Consider the following 24,371-nt stretch of genomic DNA (forward strand, 5'->3'; position numbering starts at 1 on the left):
GCGTTGTGAAAATGCACTGAAAGCCCGATATAAATTATGCAAATTAGGTACGTTTTGGCCGATTTCGAACTTTCGTATTTTTTGCCAAAATAAAAACTCGCTGGAACTTTTGAATATTATTTTTGAAAACAATTCACCAAAAGGGTCTTTTGGAGCAAATAAAAAAAGTTTAATTTTCGCTTGTGTCGCCGGATTCTTGAAAATTACTGACTTCTCTTAAGTTCTAGGCTTCTTCATGTACTATAGTGTATACGTGCGCACAAACTGGTCTATTTCGCTGATTGAGATTGGTACACTGAAAGATGTCGGTCCTCAACAAATCACACAGAAATAAATCATGTTTAACTGTACACCAAACTGCTCATCGAGAGGGTCAAAATGCATTTACAACTGTCCTGTTCTATTTTAGAATCGATCAATTTTTTATGAACATTATATGAGTTCGGAGATGTCGGTTTACGTTATATTCGATGAAACACCCTCGAGTAACTGCCGTATTTTAAAGCAAAAATATTGATAAACGCCGCCCCCGAATAAATGCCAAATCATTACGCGACTCTTATTCGAATAATAGACTCAAAAAAGCAGACCGATGACTACTGACGGCCTGTTTTCAAGGAGATGGGGAGCCCCAGATAGGTGAAGTAACCCGCCATCCAAGCGCTTGATACGGCTGGACACGGTCCTCAAACAACTCCATATTTCTGTTTGAAATATACTAATTTTTCATTGGAAAGTATTCTACCTTCATTTACAATCCTCAAGCGCTTCTAAAAAGTGAAAAAAAGCCAACGTTGTCCGTTTCGCTGGCCTTGTACACAGAGTGCGAAGAGATCCAAGCGTGACACTTAGAAAATTTTCACCAGACACTACCGGACACGGTCTTTAAATAACTAGACGTCCGGCAGTCTGATATTTTTCCATATTTCTCTTTGGAAAATACCAGTTTCTATTGGAAGTATTTTGTCTTCATTTAAATCCTCAAGCGCTTCTAAAAAGTGAAAAAATTTGAATATTGTCCTTTTCGCCGACTCTTCATAGAGTACGAAGAGCTCCAAGCGTGTTCAGGGTGGCTCTTGAGAAAGACGATTTTAGAAGGTTTTTAGTGATCTGGGAATTCCGTGTTACAGGAAATTGGGTCGCGTCAAGGTTGAAAGGCGTTGCATCAAGGTTGAAAATGGGCCTTTAACTTGTAACTGTACGATAAAAAGAGGCTCCGAAAACAACAGTGAAATAAACAAATTCTCCCAGAGTACCATTCTTTTTTATTATAATAGATTAAGTATGCATCATTGCAAAAAGATTTCTTTTCCAGATTGCAGGAAAATGCGTTTCTGGGAGACTTATCTTTTAAAAATTTCCCGGGGGAGCATGCCCCCGGACCCCCCTAGAGGTTCGGGCCTTCGGCCCTCAATTTTCAAGGGAACCTGCCTACTTTAAAGGCAGTGCCCTTTTACTTCAAAGTTGTTTAAGTTAGCGTCTTGTTGACTTTGATTGCCTCAGCAATATATGTAGCACCCGCAGCACTAATCCAATTCCCAGACAAATCCAAATTGGTTAGCGTCTTGTTCACTTTGATTGCCTCAGCAATACATGTAGCACCCGCATCACTAATATCATTACCTCCCAAATACAAATTGGTTAGCATCTTGTTCACTTTGATTGCCTCAGCAATACATGTAGCACCCGCATCACTAATACCATTACCTTCCAAATACAAATTGGTTAGCGTCTTGTTCACTTTGATTGCCTCAGCAATACATGTAGCACCCGCATCACTAATACCATTCCCAGACAAATCCAAATTGGTTAGCGTCTTGTTCACTTTGATTGCCTCAGCAATACATGTAGCACCCGCATCACTAATACCATTACCTCCCAAATCCAAATTGGTTAGCGTCTTGTTCACTTTGATTGCCTCAGCAATACATGTAGCACCCGCAGCACTAATACCATTGTAACGCAAATCCAAATTGGTTAGCGTCTTGTTCACTTTGATTGCCTCAGCAATACATGTAGCACCCGCATCACTAATAACATTGCAAGACAAATCCAAATTGGTCAGCGTCTTGTTCACTTTGATTGCCTCAGCAATACATGTAGCACCCGCATCACTAATACCATTGTTTTGCAAATACAAATTGGTTAGCGTCTTGTTCACTTTGATTGCCTCAGCAATACATGTAGCACCCGCAGCACTAATACCATTGTAACGCAAATCCAAATTGGTTAGCGTCTTGTTCACTTTGATTGCCTCAGCAATACATGTAGCACCCGCATCACTAATAACATTGCAAGACAAATCCAAATTGGTTAGCGTCTTGTTCACTTTGATTGCCTCAGCAATACATGTAGCACCCGCAGCACTAATACCATTGTAACGCAAATCCAAATTGGTTAGGGTCTTGTTCACTTTGATTGCCTCAGCAATACATGTAGCACCCGCATCACTAATACCATTACCTCCCAAATCCAAATTGGTTAGCGTCTTGTTCACTTTGATTGCCTCAGCAATACATGTAGCACCCGCAGCACTAATACGATTACGTCGCAAATCCAAATTGGTTAGCGTCTTGTTCACTTTGATTGCCTCAGCAATACATGTAGCACCCGCATCACTTATACGATTGTTTTGCAAATACAAATTGGTTAGCGTCTTGTTCACTTTGATTGCCTCAGCAATACATGTAGCACCCGCATCACTTATACGATTGTTTTGCAAATACAAATTGGTTAGCGTCTTGTTCACTTTGATTGCCTCAGCAATACATGTAGCACCCGCAGCACTAATACCATTGTAACGCAAATCCAAATTGGTTAGCGTCTTGTTCACTTTGATTGCCTCAGCAATACATGTAGCACCCGCATCACTAATAACATTGCAAGACAAATCCAAATTGGTCAGATTCAAACCAGTTCCAAACGACTTCGATAAATGCGAGTGAAAATCACTTTTTTCTCTTTTGCATTCGTTGATGGCCTCCAATACAATTTTTGCAACACGGCCTTCATTTTGGTTGACTTCATTTGTTAAACTCTTTACAAGAGCCACAACCTGTTCATCGCACTTCATGGCCAAAATTCCACATGAAAACAAAAGTATTTCTTTAAGTTCAACGAAATACCTTGGATCGGAAACTAGTTCTTCAGGTTTCATCTCCTTGCTTTGAATCTGAGAACAAATGAAGAATGCTGCAAAGAATTCTTGAAAACTTTTATGTAAGAAGGCATAGTGCAGTGTTTGTCTCAGTTTGCTGCCACCAGGCTGCACTGACAGAAATCCAAATTCAGTCAGGTCTTTTGCATGGTTTCTCAATTCACTTTCATTAAAATCCAACTTATCGTCAAGTAAACCATTCAACGCTACCTTTCCAAGGTGATTCAATTGCGGTTTGTAATGGTTTGTCAAGTCTCCGATCTTTTCTAGTAGTCCCTTCCTTTTTCTATATCTTCTCAAAACACATTCAACCATATCCAAGTACAGTTGAGCTCTGCTTTCTGGGAGTGTGCCCTCAAACTCTTCGCATAAAAGGCAAAGAAGTGCTGTGTTTAGAGGATTGGCCGCTATTTCTCTCAGGTTTTCATCTCGCGACATCCGTTGCGAGAGCTTGGTGGCTAAATCCGTCCTTTCGTTAAAGTACTTGGTGACAAATCCTTTCACATGCTCTTCAGTAAATCCTTCGATCTGAAGCAGCACGTCACAACATTTTCTCACCTCTTTTCCAGCTTCGTGTCTTGCTGTTGCAACTATGTGGCATTTGGGGAGCACTCTTCCTTCAATTAATTCGGAAAACATCGACAATTTACTGGACGGTAACTCATCCAATCCATCCAATATCAATAAAATGCTGGACTGATTTTCACGAATAAAATGAAAGAATTGTTGTTTGACTTCTTCATCGATGTCTCGGGGCAGAAGCTGATCATCAATAGCTTCCCAAACGTCAGAATGGATATCTCGACATTTCAGTAACAATACCACTTTAAATGCTGTTGAGCCGCAGCAGTGAGGTTCTTGCTGTTTTGTGGCCCAGTCGTAGGCGTACTTTTTACAATAGGTGGTTTTTCCCATACCAGGTTCTCCTTCAATCAACACTGTTCTCGGCGCTGAACACTCTTCATACGGGTCTAGTATTGACGACATGTCAACAAATACGTTACTGATTTCTCCTCTCGTTTTCTTTCTTCTGACCACTTTGAGCCTTGTAAAAATATTTCCAAGAAAAAACTGAAACTCTTCACACCATGGAAATGGTGAGAGCCATCCCTCGCGAGTCTTGTAAAGCTGGCGAATTCCATTGATAAGCTCAGTCGGATCAAAAATACCTAGCAGTAGCAAAATAAGTAAGAAATCGAATGAATGCAGCATTAAAAATTGTGGTGCCTCTCTGGTATTCGGCACTGGATTTAAATAAGTGAATGAGTACGATACCGTTGCCAAAGAAATTACTTGGACGATGCAAAAAGCTTTTAGTGTATGATTCATGCTTACTGATTAAAAGCCATTTAGATTATGAATTCAGGTAAACCTACTCTGTTTGTTCGGCTTTAAGGGTGTCTGACAGTGAAACTCTGTCGTAAAATAAATTACTCGGGAGATAAATATTCATATCATTGGAGCCGTAGTCTGAGAAAGGCTTTTTCGGGATATACCGAGACTACGAACAAATAAATGGAAACCAAACAACGCCTTTGTGCCTTCTTTGTCACGCGGTTTCATCAAAAGTGCTGCAGAAAACCGGGGGCTCGCCTGCGATGAAGTGGGAGGTTTTTCCTACAGTCTTTTCCTTATGAACCTATTTTACTCAAGACGATCCTCATTCAACTATTTTCCCATGTAGAATTGAAAGCTCCACAATATGAGCGTAGGAAGGGTTTAGTTATTTTATTCAGAAATATGCGGATTACATCTAATGCTACTAGGTATTCGGCACTGAATTTAAATTAGCGAACGAGTACGACACCACTGCCAAAGAAATTACTTGGACGATGAAAAAGGTATCAATGTATGATTCATGTCAATTTACTGACCAAAAGCTATTTGGCTTGTAAATGCAGTGGAACCTGCTCTGTTAATTTCTAACATCGAGCCAATGTTAATGCCAATGTTTTCGTTAAAACTGTACTTCGTTTTATTTCGTTCTCCACTCTAATCAAAATATAAAGTTTTCCAGGCTAATTACGGGTGAAAGTTTGAACAATTGGAGGGAATGAAAGCACACCGTAGAGATTATTCCAGAGATTGTCTAAATTGAAAAACTGAATCTCTTTAACATAGGATGATATCTCCCTCTCTCACATACAGGCCATGTTGACTACGGCGAAATTTGCGGTTAAGCAGGATAACTTTTATTGTGTAATTCAACTGACCTTCATCCTTGCTTTCTTCCACTGAGACTGTCAAAGTACACAGCTTTTCCTTCACTTCTTTCAGTTCGCTGTCCATCTTTACCATTTCGCCCATCATTTTCTCAACAGACCCTTTCGTGCAATAACATTGGAACTTTTAGTCCGAGTGAGAGTCACTTTATTCATTAAAAGTTAACTAAATAGATCCTTTTCCCTTCCTCTGTTGTTGTTGTTGTTTTTTTTTTTAATTTTTTTTCACACATAGCGCTAGAATAACGTTCCAAATATGTGACTAGTTCCAACCAAAATGAAAACATGAGTTACACTGCATTCCTGTGTTTCATCAGGCAAAAAAAAAACGCAGAGGAAACCTAGCGACCCGTCTGCAATGGAGTGGGAGGTTTTGCCTGCAGTTTTTTCCTTAGGAATTGTAAAATAACCACATACATCTTGTTCTAACCCATTTTACTCAAGGGGATCCTCATTCAACTATTTTCCCATGTAGAATTGAATACACAATATGAGCGCAGGAAGGATTTGGTTATTTTATTGAGAAGTATGTGGGTCACATCTAACGCTACTAGGAAGTAAGATTCATTACGAGAAAGGTGATACGAAAAAAAGAGACGATAACTACGATCATACATATGTATGAGTGCTGTCAAAACACCATCAAATCCTAGAGGTAGCCAGGGCAGAATATCTCACATTCCGTGGCATCCCACACACTATAGAGCATCTTCATGTATAGCCAGTGTGAGTGGTGGCCAGGGTGTGCCTTTATATCAGTAAAGTACCAAAGTATGCTGTGTTGGCCGACATCCAGCGATTACCGTCATCATGCACAAGAGCTGTGTCATTTGCTCAAAAAAACAGTGACGCTCTTCATAACTTTTTTTTTTGAGTAGCTCTTTCTACCAACTAACCTTCTTGTGTGCTTTTTTCAACTGAGGCCGTCAGACTAGTAAGCTTTTCTTTCACCTCTTTCATATCAATCTCTCTCCTGTCCATAATGCTTCTCATGTTTTCCAGCAAATCTGAAAATTTCAAAAGGTATGCGCATTTTCATAAGCAAATTTATATCACTGCTTCACGTTTAGGTGCAGATAAAACAATAAAATCTAATTCAATATCTAGTCGATTCCGAACAGATCAAACTCAATAGGACGCTTAGAAATCACAAAAATGCCCTACAGCACTTGTACACGAGTACCCACGAACAGACCAAAATACTGCAAATGAACACACAGTGTCAACATTGGGGTTAATTCTTCATTTTTCACACATGACGCAAAAATACCTTCCAAGTATACGACTAGTTCCAACCAAAATGAAAACTTCATGAGCTAGCCTGCACTGCTGTGTTAACTGAAAATATATACTTTTGTAGCCTTCAAATTCATCCACATTGGCAGTGGACGATGTTTTTCTTACCTTCAATTTCTTCAAGCTTGTCTTTGATGCTGTCGTCGTCTTTCTTCCATTGTTTCATCAGTTCACGATAATGCTCCTCGATAACTGGATCCATGCAGTCGTGCTCAAGATTGTCGATTTTAGCTCTAAAATGAGCTCCTCCCAGTCTCACCAAAGCTTCTCGTATTTCCTGCCAGTAAGCACTGAAACTACTGTCATCCACAGAGGCTTGAGGAGCATGGCCGTATACAGTGTTCCTGTAATACTTCACTCTGGCGATGTCATCTTCGGTGCGTATGTCTGTAGCTAAGGGAAGCTCATTCCATCCCTTGGTAGGAGTGCGCAGACTACAGATATTTCTAAGCAGCACTGTTAGCAGTGTGATGTCGAAGTCTTTAGAAGACACGGCTTTGTGAGTAGGGTACAACTTTCCCCACTGCGTAGGATTCAGCACTTTCTTCCTCCCTTTGTACAGTGATTGCAATGTGGCGTAATGCACTGAGGTTCTTCCCAAAACTGTATGTAGAGTCGCTGGTGGATGTATTTTGTCGAAAGTGGACCGAAGCACCTGAGATCCAACATCCACCAGGAGGCGGCATAGCCTTGCATAGTTGGTAGTCTCTTTCGTAGACGCAAATGGCGAAATAGCTGTAGCCATAATTCTAACTTTTCCAGGACGACCTGTCAAACAGAGAATTGACATTAAGTAATGTTAATCAAACCCATTCGAAAACAAAAACTCCCGATAGCCAATTGAGACCTCTTGAGCAAGGAACACCAACGAAAGAACCTAATAAGAGATTTAATCTGAGATTTTTCATTTCAACCCAGTTTTTAGATTAAGGAAGAGTTTTGTTTTTCAGTTTACAAACAACCAGAGACATAAACAGCAGAAATGAGAAGCGATTTGAAAGGTTAAGGGGAAATGAGTTTGTATTTCCTCTCTAGGGCCTTAAAACCGGTCAGTTCTGGCTGGTTGACGTTTGATTCTTAATCATCATCATTATCATCATTTTATTTGGTAATGCAGGTTACAAATTGGCAGCCAGGAAGGCTGATGTGGACCTACAAATCACTAAAATAATTAAATGATATATACTATACTGCTAAGATAAAAAACTAATCTAAAAAGAGGAACAATGTTAAAATTTAGGAGAATAATAATAATACCCTATTTCGCTTGAGAAGTATTTAATAATAAAAGCAATCATTGCCAGCGTAACCATTATACCTAAACCTTAAAACCTCCATAGCTCTAAAACGATCCACAAGCAGACACAAATATATAAATTACAGTGAAACATCAAAGCAAGACTGCACAACCTCCATTTACCACCCTGCAAAGATCACTGCTACAACTTGGTCACTTGAAGAATGATTGCAAAAGCATCATCCATCACCATTCCAACAAGGACAAAAACTACATAATCAGAAGCAAACTACACTATGCTAGGGAAAATTGTCGTCAATATGGGAATCAGTCTGTTACCAGGTCAGTTAATAGACCAACTCAGTGACTACACCAGGAAATACCAACACAACAAATACGGAAATTATATTACTTCAGGTCACGGTGTTTAGAACAATCACTAAATAGCAGCCTACAGCAAGAAGGCACCATTTAGAAAGACTGGTTATGGGTCAACTTGCCAAAACTCATGCTACACACCCTAACTATCCCAATTTTCATGGGATTAGGCAATACCGGGTATTAATCATTCCTTTCAGTGCAAAACTAAATGTAATTCCTTACAGTTATATCACCCAACATGACACCAGGTCTCCCTCCCAGCACCCACATTCCTGGATGGAGGAGCAGCTTAAAAGGAATTTGAAGATTTCCTCCCTAGTCGCCATTTCACTATCGCACCTGGAGACATTAAAAGCACTTCTAAAACTCCGTCAATTCATGGTTTCTCTACTTATTGATGATTAGACCAGTACAGCTCTAGAAAACAGATTGCACAGTCACTGATATGAAATGCACCTTTTTAAGCTATGTACTAACTCTACCAGATGAAGGTAACTCTAATTGTCACCAATACAATACAGAGTCATTGAAGCTCATGTACCGGTACAAAACGTGGTTTCTTAGTTCGTTAAACTCCGAAACAATAACATTTAAGTCAGCAGACTTAAAAGTCTCCGTTATATTATCACCTTCATGAAAAAAATGTGTCCACTGGCAAAACAGCAAAACCTATCTCTTGCAGTTACCAATACAATAAGGGCAAAGAAACTCAACAAACAACCTTGTTCGACATGCAGCATCAAAAGGAAGGGGATGCAACCTCCATCTGCAACTGAAACTGCAATGAAAAAGCAGCTAAATGTGATCACAAGCATGCAACAGACCTGCACAAGCATCACCCAATCACCATGCACTCTCATGAGGCCTGTAGGAATATAATTTTTAACAATGGAGCTTAATTCTGCTGAGAGATTTTCCAATGGTTTGGTAAACATTATTTTACCAGAAGAAAGATATTTTTATGCCCTGTCATGCACATGAGACAAAGAAGAAAATCAGAATCCCCATGAGAAGTTGAATTTTTTGGACCTTCAGCCAATTCCAGCCTCAACTAAGCCAGTACCAGCCACTATAGATCTATGGTGAGCAAGGCCATTAATTACTAGGTTCATATCTAGCACCCCTACCACAAACTGCTGGCAGGTCGTCAACCACTGACATTCATTATTCTGTCAACCGAAATAACGAACTCTGTGACTACACCTTTTCCTTGTTCATGGGTAAGAGAGGGGAACTCAGACTGAATTAGTAAATTTTCTCACTAACAACCTTCAGTTGTAAGTTATTTACCCAATAGATTAATTCGGCATGAGTGACACTTATTTTTACATCTCCAATTGGTGTTCCAGTGCATTAATCCTTACACGAACAAAGCCCTAGACATCAAAATAAAACGCAGCCTTGGTATACACCACCACTTTCAAACAATTACAAAGTCCAACAGTAAAAAGAAGCTCTGGCCACTATTATAAGGATAAGTGCAGCATTACTATCCATTTGGCACCAATGCCATAGCCATATTTTCTAGCTGCCCCTGACCCATAATTATTTACAGCAAAACAAACATCTAAACACAGCTAGCACCTGGGGTTGCAGTGCTTGGAAGTTCAAATCTCTCATCACCTAGCACCTTAAATAATCAACCAGACAATCTTGGGCATTAACGGTTACCAAGATCCTTTTACAAAGAAAGATATACATCTATACAATTACAATTATAATTACAATTACAATTGCATGATCAGACTGAGTAATACGCATTCCTCAATTGGCCACTCCTAGAATGACCATAGAAATTTCAAAATAACAGTTGTTATACTGTAGCAACATTACTGAGGCATTATCCATCACCACTCCCACAAGGACAAACTATTGATAATAATCTTGAAACAACATTGTGGAGGGTGATAAACTAAAATGATCATCATCCACAAGCACCATGCAACACACCTATTTGGGGATTTTAAATACATCATGTACTGCTCTATAAGTGGGTGACCAACAATTGCATAATTGATAAAAACCAGTGCGCAATCTCCTTTAACATAATGCATACATGTACAAGTATAAGTCAGATCAACCACAAGTGAAAAAATCTCTCAGCATAAAATCAGGTTTCCCTAACACTTCACCAAAACACCAAGCACCATACAAATCTGCAGAACACAGCCCACAAGTCAGTTATATCTGAGAGAAAAAACTCTCTGCTAGCTGCCCTGAGGCAACTACTTCAATTAATAAAACTGAAAAGCTCTATACATGCAATCACCAGGACTCACATGCAAGAATGGTCAATATATACACTCGCATGAAACTTCTCTTAGCCACTGCAGCCCTACAATAATGACAGCAACCAGACAAACACTTAACTGCAGAGCTTCCAAAGAATATCATACACCTCCACTCTCAAAAGTAGATCATCTATGTAATGTGCATCACAGTAACTTCATTTTGGTAGAATATTGATCAAAACCAGTAAAAATTAGTGCACACTTTACTGTTTGATCATCATACAACACCTGCAGTTCCATGAACAGACCCAAAATTGTACCAATGCCATTACCATTTTTATATTAAGATAACTATTTCTGGTATTTCCACTTGTTTGTAGCCGAACATAATCGCAGCCATCAATCACAACATAATTAAATGGGTAATTAATATCATGCACAGTTCTCGATATAAGTACAGTACAGGTTTCTAATGTGACACTCAATTTTACATTGGAAGAGCCCTTAGGGTTACTGATAATGAGGTTGATTTCAAATTTCTTCATCAAGTTGTGAAAACATTTAACTAGCCTCTAAGGAGCAATATTGATATTGTCCACAAGAGAAGAGTCTACTGTGGCTCCAAAGAGCTGAAAGGCATTGGACATTTCAATGTTCCAAGTCTTTCATATATCGAAAGGCTTTTTAAATATCTTCAAAGAGAAAATGTTTGCAAATAAATGATCAAATTTATAACTGCAGATTGCAGTAGTTAAACACTGCTTTAATTACTAAACTTAGATTGTTCTGAACTTTTTGTGAGAGTACTATTCATTGACTCTTAATAAGCCAGTTGATACCATTCTGGAAAGTTACACTGCACTGAACTGTATGAATTGACAACTTTCTCTATAGTATTATCAGTGCAATGGCCTTTGAAAGTTGAAGTATTGCTTGTTGTAAGCTACATTTCTGAAACATTGCATGCTATATTTTAATTTGTTATCTTCAGATATTATAAAAGAAGGTACTGACTCTAAATACGATATGTCTTTCAGTAAACTTAATTCACACTTGGACTCACACTTTTTGAAAATTTATACTCCTCATGTCAGCGTGGTGTTACTTCTCCTAATCAATGTACAGTTGTTGTTATGGTTATTGTTAATGGTGTTTAGTTAAAAGCACTGAAAACTTGGATGTGATAAATTTGAACAAAATTGGTATGCATGTTGCATTTATTTCTTCCAAAAGAATTACCATAATTAAAGTCATGCAGTCATAATGTCCATAATATAATATGTCTATAATGTGATGTCCGTAATGTAATGTCTGTAATATAGTGTCCATAACATAAAGTGGGCTTTATTTTTTCTTGCCTTTTTCCACGATTTTGGTAATTTTTGTTACAGACGTTATGTAATGTCCATAACAAAATAATGTTACTTGCTCTCATTTACAAAGTACACCCATTTTGGAAAAAATCTCATCTGTAAGTTCTTCTTTGTGTTGAGTTCTGTTAGTTTTGTTCCTCCGGTGAGATTAAGGAATACATGTGTCTTACTTAAATCACTTCAAATCTTTCAGCATGCCAGCTATTTTCATACACTTTTCATTGGACAAAAATAAACAGCTCTCTTAGCCATTTCCCACAAAGTCAACTTTCAGATTACTATTTTTTAAACAATTTAGGGTCTCCTTATTCCAAAAATCCATGATTGGGCTGGATATGAAAAAATTTTAAATTTCACCATTTAAGCAGTTGTAAAATGATGTGGGCCATGATGGTTTTCATTATTTTTATCATCCCCTACAAGTCACTCTGATCATCTGATGAGATATACTTTTACAGAAACTGAACAAATTGGCTGTTAATAGCTATATGTAATGGCAATTTATGAATATCTTGAACATGTTGAATTTTTTACACAATCGTCACAATTTTTCCAGCACTGAGTAACATTTTGTGCTTCAACATGCTACAAACATCATCAAAAGTAACCTCCACATGAAAAAAGTAATTAAAGTGTCTGCTTTAAATCTCAATGCAACTCATTCACAGCCACATGTTCCAACTTTGTTTTTGCTACTCAGGAAGTTGATAATTATAACCACAAATATTTTTAAGAAGAAGCATGTTGTGAGCTTGCTATCGCCCTTCTCCCAAAAATCATATGGAGGGTCACAAATACAGAACCTTGCATTAGAGCGAGCAGTTGCATCCTATATTGGTAATTACACCTGTAACAACCAAAGCAACTTTTTAATCATTAGATGCATTTCAGCTGCCAGGTGCAACATAATAAGAAATGGTGTCAAACACTAGTGAAGGATGACAACATTCAATTTATACTCCTGAGCATGAATTCAAAGGATTGAACCACTGGGTAAAGATTGATGCAAATTTAATTAGTGACCCATCTTGCTACTTTAACACTATGTTTCATATTCAAAGCAAAATGACATTCATGAAAAAAAGAGAATAGCACATAGCAACATAAACATTTTCATTCCCATGAGAATAAGACAAAAATCCTTACATATACCGGTATGTATCATATTTAAAGAGGGAAAATGGAAAAAAATACATATATACCTACCCTGTTAAGATTTCTTGCCTTCAAAAAATCACAATATGAGCAGTCAGAAAATGATGGACATGTAATAATTTCTGAAAAAGAAAAGCATAAAATAAATATTAATCAAATGTGAGAGATATTGACCGTCACAAAAATCCCATTTAAGGTGATATATTTATCCCTTTAACTCCCATGAGTGACCAAGACCAAATTTCTCCTTACAATATAAATACATTATCAACCAAATAAGTGACAAGAATTAAGAAATATATCAATTTGGGGATAATTAGTTGATCCAATACTAAATTCTATGAACTAACATTACAAGAATTATATAACTGACAGTAAGGAGAATTACAAATTGGATCTGGGAGTTAAAGGGTTAAGGCAGTAATTGTTGCTATTGAACAGTGTAATGAACTGGAGAAAGCTTTAGGATAATTTGAAAGACATAAACGACATAAGGCTGTTTCACTCGATCATGCTGAAAAGGGGTTGTTGGAAAATAATTGAACTCAAGAGGAATCCTATAATGGTAAAACCTTCAGGTATTTCAATTCATGGATACTGCATGTGTCTGCTAACTTCAGAACACAGCAGGTTGAAACTGGAAACTGAGGAAATCTAATATGTAAATATGTCATTCGACAAACTGCGAAGGAAAATATTGATAGTTTTTGGGAAACTTAGCTTCGAATTGGCTGTTGCATAAATTTAACATCTGCAGACTATTCAGTGGTTCCTATTACTAGTGAAGTAAAGCTATATGCTGAAGCACAAAGAAAGATTGCTTTGGGATTAGAGTTCAAATGCTCAATAGCCTCTTCAGTGCACACTGAACCTCAGTCGCCATTTTCTTTCCATCCCACCCTCCTCAATGGTTATTTGTTATGGAAATATTCCCTATCTTTTTGGGTTTTCTGTATAAGAAAGCCTCTCTGTAAATATGATGTTTTAGCACTGTTAGATTTATCTGCTTATATGCACCAAATAAGAGCCACATTTTGTGGAAAATTAGTGAACTGTAACTAAGACTGGGCGATTTGTCCCAAACATTACTTGTGGTCACAATTGTCCTATGGTTTATCAGATTGAATTTAAAGGTACAATAATTTTTTCGAAAAAATATCATCGATAAATAATGCCTAACTCGAGTTCTCGGAAAACATATTGAATTGGAGAAGGCAAGTCATTCTCTAGCGACGGAAATCGAACTGTGAAGAAAGGGTTTCGCTTTCAGTTTCCTGTCGCCTACGAAAACAGCAATTTCCGCCCTCACTGATACGCATTACGTGTTCCAATCTTAACTAAAGCATTTCCCTGTCCCTTTAATCTATATCAGTAACGACTGCTGGAAGTAAAACAACTGGTCTGAGTACAAAACAGACTCTTACTAAAGTATGAAATTTAAATAAAGTGACCTTTTAGTGCGCATCAATTCATATTTCATGAATCTTCTTACCCTTCACATGATCTTCTCGAGAACGGTCCTTCAAACGAAATAATTACACCCGGAGCTCGTGAAGAGGCAACGCAATCGTCCTGAAAAAAGAAAAAAAGTAGCTTATGTATCAAGTATATCTTCACCATACACTTATTTTCAAAGGCTTGTGTTAAAGTATTCGTAATCGTACGCATTTACGCGAGAGAAATACCGTAAGTCAACAGCGGGTTATTGAAGTTAAATTTAAAGTTACGGAGTGAATAACTTTACTATTTTGTCTGTACCTGCTCTTTCTTCGGGTCAACTCTTCTCATGGACAGCAATGTGAGTTTAAATCAAGTTCCTTATCGCAAGATCGCATGCAGAGTAGAACTTTGATCACATGGAAATTCAACTGGGAACCCAAATATACAAATTGAACGAAGGGACTTCTTAGGTCACGTGAGCAAACTGGATGTCTACATACCTTTAATTGAATTTTCTTCCTTCAAGATGTGGCATGCAAGAAAGGGATGTCAAGATTTCTGAAAAAGAGAAACACAATTAGTATTAAACGGTGAAATAGAGAGAGTGGTGCACTATATAGAATTGATATATTCTTACTTTCTCCATTCTTTTAAATGGATTACTAGGATTGATTACCAGACTGATAAGTTACTTGTGCAGTAGAGGTGCACGTGGTTAAGGTATGCAACACTAAACACGATCTATAGATATTACTTGTATGTGAGTCACACCTGTCAAAATTTTCCTGAAACCAGCAAACAATCTACAATCAGACAGAAGTTCTTCAGGATCTTTTTCTTTCCAAACAACGGTCGGTGCGTAACAGTGAGAATAAATGAAACAATAAAAATTTGCATCGAACTTATTAAACTGTGGTGTCTGTACAATTTAAGTCTTCCTACTGAATGTACGACTTAAAGCAGAAAATGACTTTTGCTTGAGAAATCAGCCATCTCTCGCAAAAGGGTCCTGTTTTTCAAACCAGATATTTTTATAGTTGAATTGTATTTGGCATTGTAGAAGATCAGTACTGCGGAAAATATTTTTGCATGACCATTTGGGCAGAACCACACAAAGCTGAAAAAATGAGAACATTACAGTTTTTGCATATCGTAAAGCTCCAAGATTAATCCTTCAAGCATTTCATCTTTAATCCATGTCAAAATATTTTTAGTTGATTATTGTCTCTCTTGTATTTTACCAGGTTTTTCATTAAATATATTTTATTGAATCCGTCAAGTTTAGTCTTTCCGCTAATTTTTTCAAGGTATAATGTCTCACAGACGAAAAACATTACAGACTACAATAATGATATTTAATGATGAAATACCCGAGTCAGATCTCCATGCCTCCTTTCTTTCTTTTTTATTTTTGATTGGGTTCTTCCTAAGAAGCTTTATTAACTCTTAGATGTAACTCTGTTTAAAACATTTAGATTAGAAGCTCGAGATTTCTGTCGCGTGATAGTTGAACGGTTGGTGCATAACAGTGAGAATAAATAAAAAAAATGACAATTTGCATCTTACCGAGTGAACTCTATTGTATGAAATATTAAATTCCCTCTTCAAAACGCATGACTAAAAGTGGAAACTGATTTCCCAGGGAAAGTAGCCGTTTCTCACAAAAGGATCCTGTTTTTCAAACCAGATATTTTTATCCTCAAATTTTGTTTAGTATCATAGAAGATAATTATCTGCTGAAAGTCATTTTTCACGATTATCTGGGCAGAACCACAGCAAAATAGCTTCACATGAGTCTGCATATTCTTAACTCAAAGATGAATCCTTGAAGCAGTTCATCTGCAATCCACGTATATATTTTAGTTGATTATTTTCTCTCCTATATTTTTCCATCTTTATGATAATTTATTTAGTTGTATCCTTTAGGTTTAGGATCAGTTGGCGCGGCATTATGTTAAAACTATGTGACAATGCGTTTTAAATATAATTCGGCTGATTGCCCACAAAATGCGTAGTTTGTTATGTACCCAAAAGCAAAACATTTAAGGTAGCTGACAAAGACTACGAAGTCTACCGATAAATCAAGAGTCAGAGAAGAAGACTTTTACTTGAAAGCAAGTCTCAATTGCAATATACAAATATTGCGTCGCGAAAGTCAACTAATTAAATAACCACAAAGTCATTCATGGCTGACTAACTTACAAACTTTCCAAAACTTTTTCTTGTTGCGAAATGATTCAAAGACATCCAATAACAATAAAAAAGACTAAGAAAGAATTTTATTTGACCATAAAGGTAACACATAAACGATTTCACTTGCTGAAAACAAAGTTAAACTTTTACTGATGTATTAATCTCAAAACAAACAACTTTGCGGGGAAGTTGAATAAGAAAACTTTAATCCAGTTGTGTTCACGATCAAAACGCAAATACCTCCCAAATTTTTCTTCCAGCTTTGTTTCAAATGAAATATAAGAGTTTTTATGAACTACTCAATCGACTTGAAAGTGATAAGAAAACTTAGAGACTCAGAGCGAGGCCAGTTGACAACAGAGTGAGACAGGAACAGCCAAATTAATGGCAGCCACGAGGAAATTGCTGTTGTATCTGAACTCATTTTCAGAACTAACATACGTTTATTGGTCCGAACGAAACAGAGAGACAAAATTTTGCTTTTACCTTTTTGAAGTGCCCTTTAATAGTCGTATAAAGGTAATTAAATCTCAATTAATCACTGGTTGCAATTGAACCTACAATAAACAAGCTTAAATTAAATGTGCATTATGATCAAAAGCGTATAAAACTCCAGTTTACGTTGGACGATGACAGAACGAAGTAAAGTAGCCATACAAGGTGTAATTTAAGGCTCGAATAATAACTTAAGTTTTCCTACATTTGGTTTACCAGAACCAAAGTGAACCAAAGTATCATCGCAACGTATAAATGATCCAAGACTACGCAACAACATACCGCGAATCAGTCCTTGTCGCGCCCAGAACTCACGCATGCATGCATTCAAAGATAATTTCCATAATAAAAGACTCACAAAATCTCTAAAACATTTTCGGGAACATTCACGGCTAGTGTTCTGCCGCAAATTTTCCAAGGTATAATGTCTCGTGCAAAACTTCGCAAGGGTGTAAGCTCCCTTGGACGCGGAGCAAAGAAAATATCACAGACAACAATACTATCTAATGATGAAATACCCGAGTCAGATCTCCAAGCCCCTTTTATAATTCTTTCTTTCTTCTTTCCTTTTGTTTAAGCTCTTCCTGAAGCCTCTTCTGACTCTTAGATGTAACTCTGTTTATAACAGTTAGATTAGGAGCTCGAGATTTCTATCGCGTGATAGTTGAACGGTCGATGCATGACAATGAAAATAATAAACAAAACGATTACAATTTGCATCTTACCGAGCTAACTCTGCTGTATGAACAATTAAAGTCCAACTACCAAACGTATGACTGAAAGCGGAAACTGATTTCATAGGGAAAGTAGCCGTTTCTCACAAGAGGATCCTGCTTTTCAAACCAGATAGTTTTATCGTTAAATTATGTTTGGTATTCTAGAAGATTATTATCCGCCGGAGGTCATTTTTCATGATCATTTGGGCAGAACCACAGAAAAATAACTTCACATGAGTTTGCATTTTATAATCTCAAAGATGAATCCTTGAAGAGATCATCTGCAATCCATTATACTCTCTCTTATATTTTCTCATCCCTCTAATAATTTACTTTGTTTTATCCTTCGCGTTTAGGATGAATTAATTGGCGCGACGTTATTTGAAAACTATCTGACAATGCTTTTTAAATATAATTCGGCTGATTACCCACAAAATGCGTAGTTTGCTATGTACCTAAAAGTAAAATACTAAAAGTAAGCGTCGAAGACTACGAAACCTAACGATAAATCAAGAGTTAGAGAAGAAAACCTTTGCTTGAAAAGCAAGTCTCTTTTACAATAGTTAAAGACTGCGTAGAAGATCGAGAATTGCAAAGTCTTACTTTCAGTTTCGTAAGCATAACATACTCAAAACTAATTATGGTTTCCTGCATTAGCATGGTGTTGTCGCTAGTGAAGATCACAGGACAGCTGTTAAGAAAATTTGGTCGCTGTTGTCAAAGTAAAAATAGCTTTGTCGAAGCATGCAATCAGCATTTCAGCAAAAGCTTCCTGACTTTATCAAATATCAGTCGCAAAAGTCAGTTCAATAACCGCAAAGCTATTCATGGCTGATGGACTTACACACTTTCCAAAACTTTTTCCCGTTGCGAAGTAATTCAGAGACATCCAGAACGAATTATAAAGACTCAAATGATTAGAGTCCTATAGCTAAGAAACAGAATCAGAGCGAAGCCAGAGATCGTGACAGGAACTGCCAAATTAATGGCAGCCACGAGGAAATTTTTTCTGTATATGAACACATTCTCAGAACATACATACGTTCATTAGTTCGATCGAATCAAAAAGACAAAATTTTGCTTTTACCTCTTCGAAGTGCTCTATAATGGTCGTATGAGGCTAATTCGATCTCAATTTGCCACTGGTTGCAATTGCTGATTGTACAATAAACAAGCTTAAATGAAATGTACAGTATGATCATAAGCGTATAAAATTCCAGTTTAAGTTGGTTGATAACAGAACTGAGTACAACAGCTATACAAGGTGTAATTTAAGGCTCGACTGATAAATCAAGTTTTCTTACAATTCATTTACCCAGAGCGAGCCCAGTTGGCGAAAGATGGAGACAGGAACTGCCAAATTAGTTCGATCGAATCAGAGAGACGAAACTTTACTTTTACCTTTTGGAAGTGCTCTGTAATAGTCGTATAGGGCTTATTCGATCTCAATTAATCACTGGTTGCAATTGATGATCGTACTATAAACAAGCTTAGGTTAAATATGCAATAGCATAATAGTCATCTAAAACTCCAGTTTTAAGTTGGACGATGACAGAGCGAAGTAAAATAGTTATAGAAAGTGTAATTTAAGGCTCGGATAATAGGTTAAGCTTCTCACTTTTTCATTTACCAGAGCCAGAGTCTACCAAAGTATCATCGCAACGTAGAAATGATCCAAGACTACGCAACAACATACCCTGAATTAGTTCGTGTCGCACCCACAAGTCACGCATGCATGCATTTATAAGTAACTTCCATAATAATAGATTCACAACATCTCGAAAACATTTTCAGAAACTTTCACGGCTGATGTTTTTGCGCAAGTTTGTCCAAGGCGTAATGTCTCTTGCAAATCTTCGCACAGGTGTAAGCAACCTTGGACGCGGAACAAAGAAAACGTATGTACATCACAGACAACCCTAATTATGTCTAATGATGAAATACTCGTGTCAGATCTCTATGCCTCCTTTATAATTCTTCTTTCTTCTTTGTTCGTTTGGGTTCTTCCTAAATACCTTTTTTGACTCTCAGATGTAACTCTCTTTAAAACAGTTAGAGTAGGAGCTCGAGATTTCTATCGCGTGATAGTTCAACGGTTGGGGCTTAACAGTGAGAATTAATAATACAAAAACGATTTGAATCTTACCGAGTAACTCTGCTGTATGTAAAATTAAAGTTCTGCTACAAAACGCATGACTTTAAGCGGAAATTGGTTTCACACGGAAAGTAGTTTTTCAAACTAGATGTTTTTCTCGTTAAATTTTGTTTGGTATTCTAGAAGATAATGATCTGCTGAGAGTCATTTTTCATGATCATCTGAGCAGAACCACAGCAAAATAACTTCACATGAGTTTGCATATTCTAAACTCAAAGATGATGTTTTGGTTGATTATTTTCTCTCCTATATTTTTCCATTTCTGATAAGGATGAGTTGGCGCGGCATCTTTGTAAATCTTTGTGACAATACTTTCTAAATATAATTCGGCTGATTGCCCTCAAAATGCGTTGATTGTTATGTATCCAAAAGCAAAACATTTACGGTAACTGACGAGGACTACGAAGTCTAACGATAAATCAACAGTTGGATAAGAAGGCTTTTGCTTGAATAACAGCTCTCTTTTGCAATATACAAGGATTGCGTAAAGGATTGAGAAATGCAAAGTTGTACTTTTAGTTTCGTTTGCATAACCTCCTCAAAACTAATTACGATTTCCTGCATTAGCATGGTGTTGTCGCTAATGTGGATTACAGGACAGCCGTTAAAGAAATTTTCTCGCCGCTGTAAGACTAAAACAGAGATATTTTGAAGCGTGCATTCAGTATATAGGCAAAAGCTTCCTGAATTGATCAAATATCAGTCTTGTAAATCAGCTAATTAAATAATCACAAAGCCATTCATGGCTGACTGACTTAAAAACTTTCAAAAACTTTTCCTTGTTGCGAAATGATTCAAAGACATCCAATAACAATAAAAAAGAGTCAAATGATTAGATTCCTATAGCTAAGAAAGGAAATTTTTTGACCATAAAGGTAAAACATAAACGATTTGACTTTCTGAAAACAAAGTTAAACTTTTGCTGATATAATAATCTCAAAAGAAACAACTTTGCGGGAAAATTGAAGACTAAAACCTCAATCCAGTTGAATTCACGATCAAAACGCAAATACCTCCCGAATTTTTCTTCCAGTTTTGTGTCAAGTGAACTGAAAGTGATAACAAACCAAAAAAACTCAGAGCGAGGCCAGTTGACAACAGATGAAGAAAGTAACTATCAAATAAATGGCAGCCACGAGGACATTTCTTCTGTACATTAACACATTATCAGAACAAACATACGCTCATTAGTCCGATCGAATCAGAGAAAAAAAATTTACTTTTACCTCTCGGAAGTGCTCAATAATAGTCGTGTGAGGCTAATTCGCTCCCAATTAATCTCTGTTTGCAATTGATGATCGTACAATAAACAAGCTTAAATTAAATGCACAGTATGATCATAAGGGAATGAAACTCCAGTTTTAAGTCGAACGATTACAGAACGACGTAAAATAGTCATAGAAGGTACAATTTAAGGCTGGGATAATAAGTTAAGCTTTCTCACGTTTTCATTTACGAGAGCCAGAGTCTACCAAAGTATCATCGCAACGTAGAAATGATCCAAGTCTACGCAACATACCGTGAATCAGTTCGTGTCGCACCTACAAGTCACGCATGCGTGCATTTATAAGTAATTTCCATAATGATAGATTCACAACATCTCCAAAAAAAACACTTTCGGGAACATTCACGGCTGATGTTTTTCCGAAAATTCGTCCAAGGTACAATGTCTCTTGCAAATCTTTGCAAAGGTGTAAGCTACCTTGGACGCGGAGCAAAGAAAACGCACGTACATCACAGACAACCGTAATTATGTCTAATGATGAAATACCCGAGTCAGATCTCTATGCCTCCTTTATAATTCTTCTTTCTTCTTTGTTCGTTTGGGTTCTTCCTAAATACCTTTTTTGACTCTTAGATGTAACTCTCTTTGAAACAATTAGAGTAGGAGCTCGAGATTTCTATCGCGTGATAGTTCAACGGTCGGGGCGTAACAGTGAGAATTAATAAAACAAAAACGATTTGTATCTTACTAAGTAACTCTGCCGTAAGTAAAATTAAAGTTCTACTACAAAACGCATGACTTTTAAGCGGAAACTGATTTCACAATCAAACTGGTATTCTAAAAGATGATTATCTGCTGAAAGTCAATTTTCATGATCATCTGAGCAGAACCACAGCAAAATAACTTCACATGAGTTTGCACATTCCAAACTCAAAGATGAATCCTTAAAGTGGTTCATCTGCAATCCATGTCTTCATTTCAGTTGATTATTTTCTCTCATATTTTTTCATCTCTGATAAGGATGAGTTGGCGCGGAAATTTTTTTTAATATTTGTGGCAATGCTTTCTAAATGTAATTCGGCTGATTGCCCACAAAATGCGTAGTTTGTTATGTACCCAAAAGCAAAACAATAAAAGTAAGCGACGAAGACTACGAAACCTAACGATAAATCAAGAATTAGAAAAGAAGACTTTTGCTTGAAAAACAACTCTCTTTTGCAATATACAAAGATTGCGTTAAAGATTGAGAAATGCAAAGTTTTACTTTCAGTTTCGTTTACATAACCTCCTCAAAACTTATTAGGATTCCTGCATTAGCACGTAGCTGTCGCTAATGTAGATCAGAGGACAGCCGCTAGGAACATTTTCTTGCCGCTGTCAGAGTAAAAAAGAACTTTATCGAAGCATTAAATCAGCATTTAAGTGAAAGCTTCCTGACTTTATCAAATATCAGTCGCAAAAGTCAGTTCAAATAATCACAAAGCCATTCATGGCTGACTGACTAACAAACTTTCCAAAACTTTTTCTTGTTGCAACATGATTCGAAGACATCCAGTACGAATGAAAAAGACTCAAATTATTAGAGTCCCATAGCTAAGAGAGGGGTTTTATTTGACCCTAAAGGTAACACATAAACGATTTCACTTGCTAAAAACAAAGTTGAACTTTTACTGATGTAATAATCTCAAAACAAACAACTTTGCAGGGAAGTTGAATACAAAATCTTCAATCCAGTTGTGTTCACGATCAAAACGCAAATACCTCTCACATTTTTCTTCCAGCTTTGTTTCAAATGAACTATAAGAGTTTTTATGAACTGCTCAATCAACTTGAAAGTGATGACAAACTTAGAGACTCAGAGCAAGGCCAGTTGACGATAGATCGAGACAGGAACTGCCAAATTAATGGCAGCCACGAGGAAATTTCTTCTGTACATGAAGACAGTTTCAAAACAAATCTACTTTCATTAGTCCGATCGCACCAGAGCGACAAAATTTTGCTCTTACCTCCTCGAAGTGCTCTATAATGGTTGTATGAGGCTAATTCAATCTCAATTAATCACTATTTGCAATTGCTGATCGTACAATAAACAAGCCGAAATTAAATGTACAGTATGATCATAAAAGGTGTAATTTAAGGCTCGTCTGATAAATCAAGTTTCCTTACAAGTTATTTACCAGAGCCAGAGTGTACCAAAGTATCATGACCAACTGACATAAAAAGTTTTCAAAACCTTTCTTGTTGCGAAATTATTCAAAGACATCCGATAAACATCAAAATGACTCAACTGATAGGAATCCTGTAGAAGAAGGTAATTGTGTTTCCAATTTACGAGTTTCAAACAATCAAGTTCCCCAGCTGAGGCCAAAGTTCAACGTTTACTGAATATGCAACAATCTCAAAATAGACAACTTTGCGGAAAGTTGAATAGGAAACCTTTAATCTAGTTGTGTCGAAGATCAGAACTTGAATGCCTCTCAAATTCCTTGTCCACACTTTTCGTGAACGAACTTTGAAAGTTCGTTCAAAAGAATTCAATTTGAAAGGGATGACTAAACTAAGAGCCAACCTGTTTCCCGTTTGCTGATCAGTCGATAACAGATCGAGACAGGAACGGCCGAATTTAACGTTAGCCACGAAGATATTTTTCTGTGTGCATGTACACATTTTCAAAGCAAGCATCTGTTATTCTACCAGACAAATCAAAGAGATCAAATGTTATTTTTCCCTTTTCTACGTGCTCTATAATGGTCGTACACGGCTGTTTCAATCTCAGAATATCACTTGTTGATAATCGCATAATAACTCGGTAAGCTTTAAGTTTACAGTATGATTATAAGAGTATTGAACTCCAGCTTAAGTTTAACAATGACAGAACCAAGTAAAATAACGATAAAATGTTTCATTTAAGGCTCGAATTTTAAAAAAAGTTTTCTCACCTTTCATCTACCAGAGCCACTGTGTACCAAAGTATAGTCGCAAGGTGGAAATGCTCTCTGACAACAACGTACCGCGAGTTAGTTTATGTAGCACTCACAAGTCACGCATGAATGCCATCATAAGCAATTTCCATGATAAAAGATACACAACATTTC

At 37.0% G+C, this 24,371-nt stretch overlaps 1 protein-coding gene across 3 annotated transcripts; it reads right to left on the minus strand.

Moving 5' to 3' along the window:
• Positions 1-1,231: 1,231 nt before the first annotated feature.
• LOC131774169 (NLR family CARD domain-containing protein 3-like) lies at positions 1,232-24,289 on the minus strand. Of its 3 annotated transcripts, XM_066168043.1 has the most exons (8): positions 24,216-24,289; positions 14,993-15,050; positions 14,545-14,624; positions 13,104-13,174; positions 6,784-7,443; positions 6,276-6,386; positions 5,371-5,481; positions 1,232-4,326 (listed from the first exon to the last, which is right to left on the minus strand). In XM_066168043.1, the coding sequence occupies exons 5-8, from the start codon at positions 7,418-7,420 to the stop codon at positions 1,469-1,471; spliced, it is 3,717 nt and encodes a 1,238-aa protein (XP_066024140.1). In that variant the 5' UTR covers positions 7,421-7,443; positions 13,104-13,174; positions 14,545-14,624; positions 14,993-15,050; positions 24,216-24,289; the 3' UTR covers positions 1,232-1,468. The 3 variants fall into 3 exon arrangements, with proteins under 3 accessions (XP_066024140.1, XP_066024141.1, XP_066024139.1); XM_066168044.1 differs by lacking the exons at positions 13,104-13,174; positions 14,545-14,624; positions 14,993-15,050; positions 24,216-24,289 and adding an exon at positions 8,923-8,931; XM_066168042.1 differs by lacking the exons at positions 13,104-13,174; positions 14,545-14,624; positions 14,993-15,050; positions 24,216-24,289 and having other exon boundaries at positions 6,784-7,469.
• Positions 24,290-24,371: the final 82 nt, after the last annotated feature.

The sequence above is a fragment of the Pocillopora verrucosa genome, chromosome 6 (genome assembly GCF_036669915.1).
Source record: "Pocillopora verrucosa isolate sample1 chromosome 6, ASM3666991v2, whole genome shotgun sequence".
Taxonomy (NCBI): Eukaryota; Metazoa; Cnidaria; class Anthozoa; order Scleractinia; family Pocilloporidae; genus Pocillopora; species Pocillopora verrucosa.

What these genes read in the sequence shown, in the direction of transcription:
- LOC131774169 (XM_066168042.1), bottom strand. Translation starts at nt 7,465, where the DNA reads ATGTCAATTCTCTGTTTGACAGGTCGTCCTGGAAAAGTTAGAATTATG. An exon ending in CAAGCTTGAAGAAATTGAAG is followed by an intron (nt 6,387 to 6,783) that starts GTAAGAAAAACA and finishes TGAAATTTTCAG; the next exon opens with ATTTGCTGGAAAACATGAGA. An exon ending in TGAAAAAAGCACACAAGAAG is followed by an intron (nt 5,482 to 6,275) that starts GTTAGTTGGTAG and finishes ATTGCACGAAAG; the next exon opens with GGTCTGTTGAGAAAATGATG.